General features: G+C 46.8%; 1 protein-coding gene across 1 annotated transcript in view; it reads right to left on the reverse strand.

The window, feature by feature from the left end:
* rgs11 (regulator of G protein signaling 11) overlaps positions 1-12,257 on the reverse strand; it is a 77,621-nt gene that overhangs the window by 32,880 nt on the left and 32,484 nt on the right. Inside the window, exons 9-11 of the mRNA XM_031821446.1 lie at positions 4,861-4,929; positions 2,726-2,749; positions 2,553-2,614 (exon numbers count right to left, since the gene is read on the reverse strand). Of these exons, the coding sequence (XP_031677306.1) occupies positions 2,553-2,614; positions 2,726-2,749; positions 4,861-4,929 (155 nt within the window). The remainder of the gene's footprint in view (positions 1-2,552; positions 2,615-2,725; positions 2,750-4,860; positions 4,930-12,257) is intronic.

Consider the following 12,257-nt stretch of genomic DNA (forward strand, 5'->3'; position numbering starts at 1 on the left):
TGTATTTGTGAGTGTGTGTGAGAATGTGTGTCTGTGTGTATATGTGTGTGTGAGAATGTGTGCATGAGTGTGTGTTTATATGTGTGTTTGAGTATGTGTGTGTGTGTCTGTGTGTGTGAGAATGTGTGTATTTGTGAGTGTGTGTATATGTGTGTGTGAGTGTGTGTGTATGAGTGTGTGTTTATATGTGTGTGTGAGTGTGTTTATATTCTTGTGTTTATGTGTGTGTGAGTGCTACCAGCATTAGTGCTACCAGCATTAGACAGTCTAATTCTCAAACTGAATGGTTAAGGTTAGGTATTAAGATTAGGTATTAACTGACTGGTTAAGGTTAGGTATTAACTGACTGGTTAAGGTTAGGTATTAACTGAATGGTTAAGGTTAGATATTAAGGTTAGGTATTAACTGAATGGTTAAGGTTAGGAATTAACTGAATGGTTAAGGTACGATATTAAGGTTAGGTATTAACTGAATGGTTAAGGTTAGGTATTAACTGAATGGTTAAGCCTTGGTATTAAGGTTAGGTATTAACTGAATGGTTAAGGTTAGGTATTAAGGTTAGGGATTAATTGAATGGTTACGGTTATGTATTAACTGAATGGTTAAGGTTAGGTATTAACTGAATGGTTAAGGTTAGGTATTAACTGAATGGTTAAGGTTAGGTATTAACTGAATGGTTAAGGTTAGGTATTAATAGAATGGTTAAGGTTAGCTATTAACTGAATGGTTAAGGTTAGGTATTAAGGTTAAGTATTAACTGAATGGTTACGGTTAAGTATTAACTGAATGGTTAAGGTTATGTATTAACTGAATGGTTAAGGTTAAGTATTAACTGAATGGTTAAGGTTAGGTATTAACTGAATGGTTAAGTTTAGGTATTAACTTAATGGTTAAGGTTAGGCATTAACTGAATGGTTAAGGTTAGTTATTAACTGAATGGTTAAGGCTAGGTATTAAGGTTAGGTATTAACTGAATGGTTAAGGTTAGGTATTAACTGAATGGTTAAGGTTAGGTATTAACTGAATGGTTAAGGTTAGGTATTAACTGAATTGTTAAGGTTAGGTATTAACTGAATGTTAAGGTCAGGTATTAAGGTTAGGTATTAACTGACTGGTTACGGTTAGGTATTAACTGAATGGTTAAGGTTAGGTATTAAGGTCAGGTATTAACTGAATGGTTAAGGTCAGGTATTAAGGTTAGGTATTAACTGACTGGTTAATGTTAGGTATGAACTGAATGGTTAAGGTTAGGTATTAAGGTTTGGGATAGCACATCACTCTGTCTTTAAACTAAAATATCAAAAACAACTTTCTATTGCTGGATTTGAGCTTGCAATATTTGGAATCAGAGGCAAATGCTTATGTCTACCATTCCCATCCCAACACCCAAACCTACTTGAAGGTAACAGAATGGTTAAGGTTAGGTATTAACAAGGGTTAGGGTTAGAATCCAGACAGAAAATATTTACACAAGAAGCAATCTAATATCACACAGTCAAAACTCTCCGTCGTTTAGTTAAATCCTATTATCAGTGGGTTTACTTGATAGCTACCTACACAAATAGCTAGCTAGAACAAAGTGTTAATAAGATAAATTCATTTAAAAAGATTAAAAGCAATATAAATAAGTTATCCAGTAGGCATCTACTGAGGGAGCTAAGATCCACCATCCCCGTCCCAACACCCTAGAAACACCCAAACCTACTTGAAGGTAACAGCCCTCCTAGTGGCCGGTTTCACGTCATCCCCCAACATCCTCTGACATGGATGGACGTCAAATACTAACTTGTATCACGGGTGACCAAGCTGTGTTTTTGGGTTAGGGTTAGGGTTAGGGTTAGGGTTGATGCTTATGTCTACCATTCCCATCCCAACACCCAAACCTACTTGAAGGTAACAGCCCCCCTAGTGGCCGGTTTCACGTCATCCCCCAACATCCTCTGACATGGATGGACGTCCAATACTAACTTGTATCACGGGTGACCAAGCTGTGTTTTTGGGTTAGGGTTAGGGTTAGGGTTAGGGTTGATGCTTATGTCTACCATTCCCATCCCAACACCCAAACCTACTTGAAGGTAACAGCCCCCCTAGTGGCCGGTTTCACGTCATCCCCCAACATCCTCTGACATGGATGGACGTCCAATACTAACTTGTATCACGGGTGACCAAGCTGTGTTTTTGGGTTAGGGTTAGGGTTAGGGTTAGGGTTGATGCTTATGTCTACCATTCCCATCCCAACACCCAAACCTACTTGAAGGTAACAGCCCCCCTAGTGGCCAGTTTCACGTCATCCCCAACATCCTCTGACATGGATGGACGTACAATACTAACTTGTATCACGGGGGACCAAGCTGTGTTTTTGGGTTAGGGTTAGGGTTAGGGTTAGGGTTGATGCTTATGTCTACCATTCCCATCCCAACACCCAAACCTACTTGAAGGTAACAGCCCCCCTAGTGGCCGGTTTCACGTCATCCCCCAACATCCTCTGACATGGATGGACGTCCAATACTAACTTGTATCACGGGGGACCAAGATGTGTTTTTGGAACATACCTCTCAAGACAGATGGAGGACTTGACACGGTTTCTCCCCAGAGCTCTTCTACTGTGTTCAATCTGTAACCATCAAACACACAAACACACACACACATACACAAACACGGTCAGAAGAATGTTTGTTTGTTATACCGGTATTAGAAACAGTATTTGTTATGTTGAGATGTTTACCTCTCTCCTGTAGTGGTCAGCGTTCTGGTCTGGAGAGAGGAGGAGGAGGAGTAAGTGGTAGGAGGAGGAGGAGACAGTGAGAGGAGGAGGAGACAGTGAGAGGAGGAGGATGAGACAGTGAGAGGAGGAGGAGACAGGGGGAGGAGGAAGAGACAGTGAGAGGACGAGGAGGAGAAAGTGAAATGAGGAAGAGGAGACATTTAGAGGTGAGAGGAGACAGTGAGGAGGGGGAGGAGGGAGAGGAGGAGGAGGGGGAGAGAGTCTAGTGAGTAGTCATAATAAACACATTGGGGTTGTCATTTGTAAATGCAGTCAGTGTTAGTCATTATTGTAACTATAGTTGGTGTTACTATGGTGACGACAGACAGTGTAAGTTAGTATGGTGACCGGGTGTTTGTTCTCTGTTAGGAACACTTACTATGGACCTCGCGTGCAGCACCAGAGAGACGATAGTGAGAGATATAAAAGAGAAGGAGAGAGACATAGAGAGATGGAGAGAGAGAAGGGGCGAGAGGAGAGATGAGATAGAGACATGAAGAGATAGAGAGAGAGGGGAAAAGAGGAGATAGAGACATGGAGAGATGAGGAGATAGAGACATGGAGAGATAGAGAGGGGGAAAGTGGAGAGAGGAGATAGAGACATGGAGAGACAGAGAGGGGGAAAGAGGAGAGAGGAGATAGAGACATGGAGAGAGGAGAGGGGGAAAGAAAGATGGAGAGAGATAGAGGAAAGAGGAGATGGAGACATGGAGAGATAGAGAGGGGGAAAGAGGAGAGAGGAGATAGAGACATGGAGAGATAGAGAGGGGGAAAGAGGAGAGAGGAGATAGAGACATGGAGAGACAGAGAGGGGGAAAGAGGAGAGAGGAGATAGAGACATGGAGAGAGGAGATAGAGACATGGAGAGATAGAGAGAGAGAGGGGGAAAGAGGAGAGAGAAAAGGGGAGTGAGGAGAGAGGAGATAGAGACATGGAGAGAGGAGATAGACATGGAGAGATAGAGAGGGGGAACGAGGAGAGAGGAGATAGAGACATGGAGAGACAGAGAGGGGGAAAGAGGAGAGAGGAGATAGAGACATGGAGAGAGGAGATAGAGACATGGAGAGATAGAGAGAGAGAGGGGGAAAGAGGAGAGAGAAAAGGGGAGTGAGGAGAGAGGAGATAGAGACATGGAGAGAGGAGATAGACATGGAGAGATAGAGAGGGGGAACGAGGAGAGAGGAGATAGAGACATGGAGAGACAGAGAGGGGGAAAGAGAAGAGAGGAGATAGAGACATGGAGAGATAGAGAGAGAGAGGGGGAAAGAGGAGAGAGAAAAGGGGAGTGAGGAGAGAGGAGATAGAGACATGGAGAGAGGAGATAGAGACATGGAGAGATAGAGAGGGGGAACGAGGAGAGAGGAGATAGAGACATGGAGAGACAGATAGGGGGAAAGAGGAGAGAGGAGATAGAGACATGGAGAGATAGAGAGGGGGAAAGAAAGATGGAAAGAGGAGATAGAGACATGGAGAGATAGAGAGAGAGGGGGAAAGAGGAGAGAGAAAGGGGGAGTGAGGAGAGAGGAGATAAAGACATGGAGAGATAGAGAGGGGGAAAGTGGAGAGAGGAGATAGAGACATGGAGAGACAGAGAGCGGGAAAGAGGAGAGAGGAGATAGAGACATGGAGAGAGGAGATAGAGACATGGAGAGATAGAGAGGGGGAAAGAGGAGAGAGGAGATAGAGAGATAGAGAGGAGAGACATGGAGAGATAGAGAGGGGGAAAGAGGAGAGAGGAGAGCGATATGGAAAGAGGAGAGAGAAAAGAGGAGAGAGGAGAGAGGAGATGGAGAGATAGAGAGAGGGAAAGAGGAGAGAGAAGATAGAGACATGGAGAGATAGAGAGGGGGAAAGAAAGATGGAGAGAGAGAGAGGAGATAGAGAGACATGGAGAGATAGAGATGGAGAAAGAAAGATGGAGAGAGGGAGAGAGAGAGATACATGGAGAGAGGAGAAAGAGAAATAGAGAGAGAAAACAAAAGAGAAAGTGAGAGAGAAGGACAGAGAGAAGGAGATAATTTAGTTTTATTACTGAGCAACATGTTTCAGGTCTGAGTGGTTATTGAGATCTGTGGTCAGAGTTACAGGTTACTGACCAGTGCGACTCGGGAGCTGAGGACGTTGCATCTCTCAGGTCCCAGATCCAACACGTCAAATGCCCCCGGCTGCAACACACACACACTTTATTTTAATTATTTTTATTTCACCTTTATTTAACCAGGTAGGCCAGTTGAGAAGAAGTTCTCATTCATAACTGCGACCTGGCCAAAATAAAGCAAAGCAGTGCGAGAGAGGGTCCAGATTGTCCAGCTGATTTGTAGGGGTCCAGATTGTCAAGCTGATTTGTAGGGTCCAGATCGTCCAGCTGATTTGTAGGGGTCCAGATTGTCCAGCCCAGCTGATTTGTAGGGGTCCAGATTGTCCAGCTGATTTGTAAGGGTCCAGATTGTCCAGCTGATTTGTAGGGGTCCAGATTGTCCAGCTGATTTGTAGGGGTCCAGATTGTCCAGCTGATTTGTAAGGGTCCAGATTGTCCAGCTGATTTGTTGGGGTCCAGATTGTCCAGCTGATTTGTAGGGTCCAGATTGTCCAGCCCAGCTGATTTGTAGGGGTCCGGATTGTTTAGCCGAGCTGATTTGTACGGTCCAGATTGTCCAGCTGATTTGTAGGGGTCCAGATTGCCCAGCTGATTTGTAGGGGTCCAGATTGTCCAGCTGATTTGTAAGGGTCCAGATTGTCTAGCACAGCTGATTTGTAGGGGTCCAGATTGTCCATCTGATACGTAGGGGTCCAGATTGTTTAGCCCAGCTGATTTGTAGGGATCCAGACTACCCAGCTGATTTGTAAGAGTCCAGATTGTCCAGCTGATTTGTACGGGTCCAGATTGTCCAACTGATATGTAGGGGTCCAGATTGTCCAGCTGATATGTAGGGGTCCAGATTGTCCAGCTGATATGTAGGGTTCCAGTTTGTCCAGCCCAGCTGATTTGTAGGGTCCAGATTGTCCAGTTGATATGTAGGGTCCAGATTGTCCAGCTGATATGTAGGGGTCCAGATTGTCCAGCTGATTTGTAGGGGTCCAGGTTGCCCAGCTAATTTGTAGGGGTCCAGATTGTTTAGCCCAGCTGATTTGTAGGGTCCAGATTGTCCAGCTGATTTGTAGGGTCCTGATTGTCCAGCTGATTTGTAGGGGTCCAGATTGTCCAGCTGATTTGTAGGGGTCCAGATTGCCCAGCTGATTTGTAGGGGTGCAGATTGTCCAGCTGATATCTAGGTGTCCAGATTGTCCAGCTGATATGTAGGGGTCCAGATTGTCCAGCTGATATGTAGGGATCCACATTGTCCAGCTGATATGTAGGGGTCCAGATTGTCCAGCTGATATGTAGGGTTCCAGTTTGTCCAGCCCAGCTGATTTGTAGGGTCCAGATTGTCCAGTTGATATGTAGGGTCCAGATTGTCCAGCTGATATGTAGGGGTCCAGATTGTCCAGCTGATTTGTAGGGGTCCAGGTTGCCCAGCTAATTTGTAGGGGTCCAGATTGTTTAGCCCAGCTGATTTGTAGGGTCCAGATTGTCCAGCTGATTTGTAGGGTCCAGATTGTCCAGCTGATTTGTAGGGGTCCAGATTGTCCAGCTGATTTGTAAGGGTCCAGATTGCCCAGCTGATTTGTAGGGGTGCAGATTGTCCAGCTGATATCTAGGTGTCCAGATTGTCCAGCTGATATGTAGGGGTCCAGATTGTCCAGCTGATATGTAGGGATCCACATTGTCCAGCTGATATGTAGGGGTCCAGATTGTCCAGCTGATTTGTAGGGGTCCAGATTGCCCAGCTGATTTGTAGGGTCCAGATTGTCCAGCCCAGCTGATTTGTAGTGGTCCAGATTGTTTACCCCAGCTGATTTGTAGGGTCCAGATTGTCCAGTCCAGCTGATTTGTAGGGGTCCAGATTGTCCAGCTGATTTGTAGGGGTCCAGATTGTTTAGCCCAGCTGATTTAGGGTTCCAGATTGCCAAGCTGATTTGTAAGGGTCCAGATTGTCCAGCTGATTTGTAGGGTCCGGATTGTCCAGCTGATATGTAGGGGTCCAGATTGTCCAGCTGATATGTAGGGGTCCAGATTGTCCAGCTGATATCTAGGTGTCCAGATTGTCCAGCTGATATGTAGGGGTCCAGATTGTCCAGCTGATATGTAGGGATCCACATTGTCCAGCTGATATGTAGGGGTCCAGATTGTCCAGCTGATATGTAGGGTTCCAGTTTGTCCAGCCCAGCTGATTTGTAGGGTCCAGATTGTCCAGTTGATATGTAGGGTCCAGATTGTCCAGCTGATATGTAGGGGTCCAGATTGTCCAGCTGATTTGTAGGGGTCCAGGTTGCCCAGCTAATTTGTAGGGGTCCAGATTGTTTAGCCCAGCTGATTTGTAGGGTCCAGATTGTCCAGCTGATTTGTAGGGTCCAGATTGTCCAGCTGATTTGTAGGGGTCCAGATTGTCCAGATGATTTGTAAGGGTCCAGATTGCCCAGCTGATTTGTAGGGGTGCAGATTGTCCAGCTGATATCTAGGTGTCCAGATTGTCCAGCTGATATGTAGGGGTCCAGATTGTCCAGCTGATATGTAGGGATCCACATTGTCCAGCTGATATGTAGGGGTCCAGATTGTCCAGCTGATTTGTAGGGGTCCAGATTGCCCAGCTGATTTGTAGGGTCCAGATTGTCCAGCCCAGCTGATTTGTAGTGGTCCAGATTGTTTACCCCAGCTGATTTGTAGGGTCCAGATTGTCCAGTCCAGCTGATTTGTAGGGGTCCAGATTGTCCAGCTGATTTGTAGGGGTCCAGATTGTTTAGCCCAGCTGATTTAGGGTTCCAGATTGCCAAGCTGATTTGTAAGGGTCCAGATTGTCCAGCTGATTTGTAGGGTCCGGATTGTCCAGCTGATATGTAGGGGTCCAGATTTTCCAGCTGATATGTAGGGGTCCAGATTGTCCAGCTGATATGTAGCGGTCCAGATTGTCCAGCTGATTTGTAGGGGTCCAGATTGCCCAGCTGATTTGTAGGGGTCCAGATTGTTTAGCCCAGCTGATTTGTAGGGATCCAGATTGCACAGCTTATTTTAGGGGTCCAGATTGTCTAGCCCAGCTGATTTGTAGGGGTCCAGATTGTCCAGCTGATATGTAGGGGTCCAGATTGTCTAGCCCAGCTGATTTGTAGGGGTCCAGATTGTCCAGCTGATATGTAGGGGTCCAGATTGTCCAGCTGATATGTAGGGGTCCAGATTGTCCAGCTGATTTGTAATGGTCCAGATTGTCCAGCCCAGCTGATTTGTAGGGGTCCAGATTGTTTAGCCCTGCTGATTTGTAGGGTCCAGACTGTCCAGTCCAGCTGATTTGTAGGAGTCCAGATTGCCCAGCTGATTTTTAGGTGTCCAGATTATTTAGCCCAGCTAATTTGTAGGGATCCAGATTGCCCAGCTTATTTTAGGGGTCCAGATTGTCTAGCCCAGCTGATTTGTAGGGGTCCAGATTGTCCAGCTTATTTGTAGGGGTCCAGATGGTCGAGCTGATTTGTAGGGGTCCAGATTGTTTAGCCCAGCTGATTTGTAGGGTTCCAGATTGCCCAGCTGATTTGTAAGGGTCCAGATTGTCCAGCTGATTTGTAGGGTCCGGATTGTCCAGCTGATATGTAGGGGTCCAGATTGTCCAGCTGATAAGTAGGGGTCATGATTGTCCAGCTGATATGTAGGGGTCCAGATTGTCCAGCTGATATGTAGGGGTCCAGATTGTCCAGCTGATTTGTAATGGTCCAGATTGTCCAGCCCAGCTGATTTGTAGGGGTCCAGATTGTTTAGCCCTGCTGATTTGTAGGGTCCAGACTTTCCAGTCCAGCTGATTTGTAGGAGTCCAGATTGCCCAGCTGATTTTTAGGTGTCCAGATTGCCCAGCTGATTTGTAGGGTTCCAGATTGTCCAGCTGATTTGTAGGGTCCAGATTGTCCAGCTGATTTGCACGGGTCCAGATTGTCCAGCTGATTTGTACGGGTCCAGATTGTCCAGCTGATATGTAGGGGTCCAGATTGTCCAGCTGATAAGTAGGGGTCCTGATTATCCAGCTGATATGTAGGGGTCCAGATTGTCCAGCAGATTTGTAGGGGTCCAGATTGCCCAGCTGATTTGTAGGGGTCCAGATTGTTTAGCCCAGCTGATTTGTAGGGATCCAGATTGCCCATCTTATTTGTAGGGGTCCAGATTGTTTAGCCCAGCTGATTTGTAGGGGTCCAGATTGTCCAGCTGATTTGTAGGGGTCCAGATTGTTAGCACAGCTGATTTGTAAGGGTCCAGATTTTCCAGCTGATTGTAGGGGTCCAGATGGTCGAGCTGATTTGTAGGGGTCCAGATTGTCCAGTTGATATGTAGGGGTCCAGATTGTCCAGCTGATATGTAGGGGTCCAGATTGTCCAGCTGATATATAGGGGTCCAGATTGTCCAGCTGATATGTAGGGGTCCAGATTGTCCAGCTGATTTGTAGGGGTCCAGGTTGCCCAGCTAATTTGTAGGGGTCCAGATTGTTTAGCCCAGCTGATTTGTAGGGTCCAGATTGTCCAGCTGATTTGTAGGGTCCAGATTGTCCAGCTGATTTGTAGGGGTCCAGATTGTCCAGCTGATTTGTAAGGGTCCAGATTGCCCAGCTGATTTGTAGGGGTGCAGATTGTCCAGCTGATATCTAGGTGTCCAGATTGTCCAGCTGATATGTAGGGGTCCAGATTGTCCAGCTGATATGTAGGGATCCACATTGTCCAGCTGATATGTAGGGGTCCAGATTGTCCAGCTGATTTGTAGGGGTCCAGATTGCCCAGCTGATTTGTAGGGTCCAGATTGTCCAGCCCAGCTGATTTGTAGTGGTCCAGATTGTTTACCCCAGCTGATTTGTAGGGTCCAGATTGTCCAGTCCAGCTGATTTGTAGGGGTCCAGATTGTCCAGCTGATTTGTAGGGGTCCAGATTGTTTAGCCCAGCTGATTTAGGGTTCCAGATTGCCCAGCTGATTTGTAAGGGTCCAGATTGTCTAGCCCAGCTGATTTGTAGGGGTCCAGATTGTCCAGCTTATTTGTAGGGGTCCAGATGGTCGAGCTGATTTGTAGGGGTCCAGATTGTTTAGCCCAGCTGATTTGTAGGGTTCCAGATTGCCCAGCTGATTTGTAAGGGTCCAGATTGTCCAGCTGATTTGTAGGGTCCGGATTGTCCAGCTGATATGTAGGGGTCCAGATTGTCCAGCTGATAAGTAGGGGTCATGATTGTCCAGCTGATATGTAGGGGTCCAGATTGTCCAGCTGATATGTAGGGGTCCAGATTGTCCAGCTGATTTGTAATGGTCCAGATTGTCCAGCCCAGCTGATTTGTAGGGGTCCAGATTGTTTAGCCCTGCTGATTTGTAGGGTCCAGACTTTCCAGTCCAGCTGATTTGTAGGAGTCCAGATTGCCCAGCTGATTTTTAGGTGTCCAGATTGCCCAGCTGATTTGTAGGGTTCCAGATTGTCCAGCTGATTTGTAGGGTCCAGATTGTCCAGCTGATTTGCACGGGTCCAGATTGTCCAGCTGATTTGTACGGGTCCAGATTGTCCAGCTGATATGTAGGGGTCCAGATTGTCCAGCTGATAAGTAGGGGTCCTGATTATCCAGCTGATATGTAGGGGTCCAGATTGTCCAGCAGATTTGTAGGGGTCCAGATTGCCCAGCTGATTTGTAGGGGTCCAGATTGTTTAGCCCAGCTGATTTGTAGGGATCCAGATTGCCCATCTTATTTGTAGGGGTCCAGATTGTTTAGCCCAGCTGATTTGTAGGGGTCCAGATTGTCCAGCTGATTTGTAGGGGTCCAGATTGTTAGCACAGCTGATTTGTAAGGGTCCAGATTTTCCAGCTGATTGTAGGGGTCCAGATGGTCGAGCTGATTTGTAGGGGTCCAGATTGTCCAGTTGATATGTAGGGGTCCAGATTGTCCAGCTGATATGTAGGGGTCCAGATTGTCCAGCTGATATATAGGGGTCCAGATTGTCCAGCTGATATGTAGGGGTCCAGATTGCCCAGCTAATTTGTAGGGGTCCAGATTGTTTAGCCCAGCTGATTTGTAGGGTCCAGATTGTCCAGCTGATTTGTAGGGTCCAGATTGTCCAGCTGATTTGTAGGGGTCCAGATTGTCCAGCTGATTTGTAAGGGTCCAGATTGCCCAGCTGATTTGTAGGGGTGCAGATTGTCCAGCTGATATCTAGGTGTCCAGATTGTCCAGCTGATATGTAGGGGTCCAGATTGTCCAGCTGATATGTAGGGATCCACATTGTCCAGCTGATATGTAGGGGTCCAGATTGTCCAGCTGATTTGTAGGGGTCCAGATTGCCCAGCTGATTTGTAGGGTCCAGATTGTCCAGCCCAGCTGATTTGTAGTGGTCCAGATTGTTTACCCCAGCTGATTTGTAGGGTCCAGATTGTCCAGTCCAGCTGATTTGTAGGGGTCCAGATTGTCCAGCTGATTTGTAGGGGTCCAGATTGTTTAGCCCAGCTGATTTAGGGTTCCAGATTGCCCAGCTGATTTGTAAGGGTCCAGATTGTCCAGCTGATTTGTAGGGTCCGGATTGTCCAGCTGATATGTAGGGGTCCAGATTGTCCAGCTGATAAGTAGGGGTCCTGATTGTCCAGCTGATATGTAGGGGTCCAGATTGTCCAGCTGATATGTAGGGGTCCAGATTGTCCAGCTGATTTGTAATGGTCCAGATTGTCCAGCCCAGCTGATTTGTAGGGGTCCAGATTGTTTAGCCCTGCTGATTTGTAGGGTCCAGACTTTCCAGTCCAGCTGATTTGTAGGAGTCCAGATTGCCCAGCTGATTTTTAGGTGTCCAGATTGCCCAGCTGATTTGTAGGGGTCCAGATTGTCCAGCTGATTTGTAGGGTCCAGATTGTCCAGCTGATTTGCACGGGTCCAGATTGTCCAGCTGATTTGTACGGGTCCAGATTGTCCAGCTGATATGTAGGGGTCCAGATTGTCCAGCTGATAAGTAGGGGTCCTGATTATCCAGCTGATATGTAGGGGTCCAGATTGTCCAGCAGATTTGTAGGGGTCCAGATTGCCCAGCTGATTTGTAGGGGTCCAGATTGTTTAGCCCAGCTGATTTGTAGGGATCCAGATTGCCCATCTTATTTGTAGGGGTCCAGATTGTTTAGCCCAGCTGATTTGTAGGGGTCCAGATTGTCCAGCTGATTTGTAGGGGTCCAGATTGTTAGCACAGCTGATTTGTAAGGGTCCAGATTTTCCAGCTGATTGTAGGGGTCCAGATGGTCGAGCTGATTTGTAGGGGTCCAGATTGTCCAGTTGATATGTAGGGGTCCAGATTGTCCAGCTGATATGTAGGGGTCCAGATTGTCCAGCTGATATATAGGGGTCCAGATTGTCCAGCTGATATGTAGGGGTCCAGATTGTCCAGCTGATATGTAGGGGTCCAGATTGTCCAGCTGA

Source organism: Oncorhynchus kisutch, unplaced genomic scaffold (genome assembly GCF_002021735.2).
Source record: "Oncorhynchus kisutch isolate 150728-3 unplaced genomic scaffold, Okis_V2 scaffold3976, whole genome shotgun sequence".
Lineage (NCBI taxonomy): Eukaryota > Metazoa > Chordata > Actinopteri > Salmoniformes > Salmonidae > Oncorhynchus > Oncorhynchus kisutch.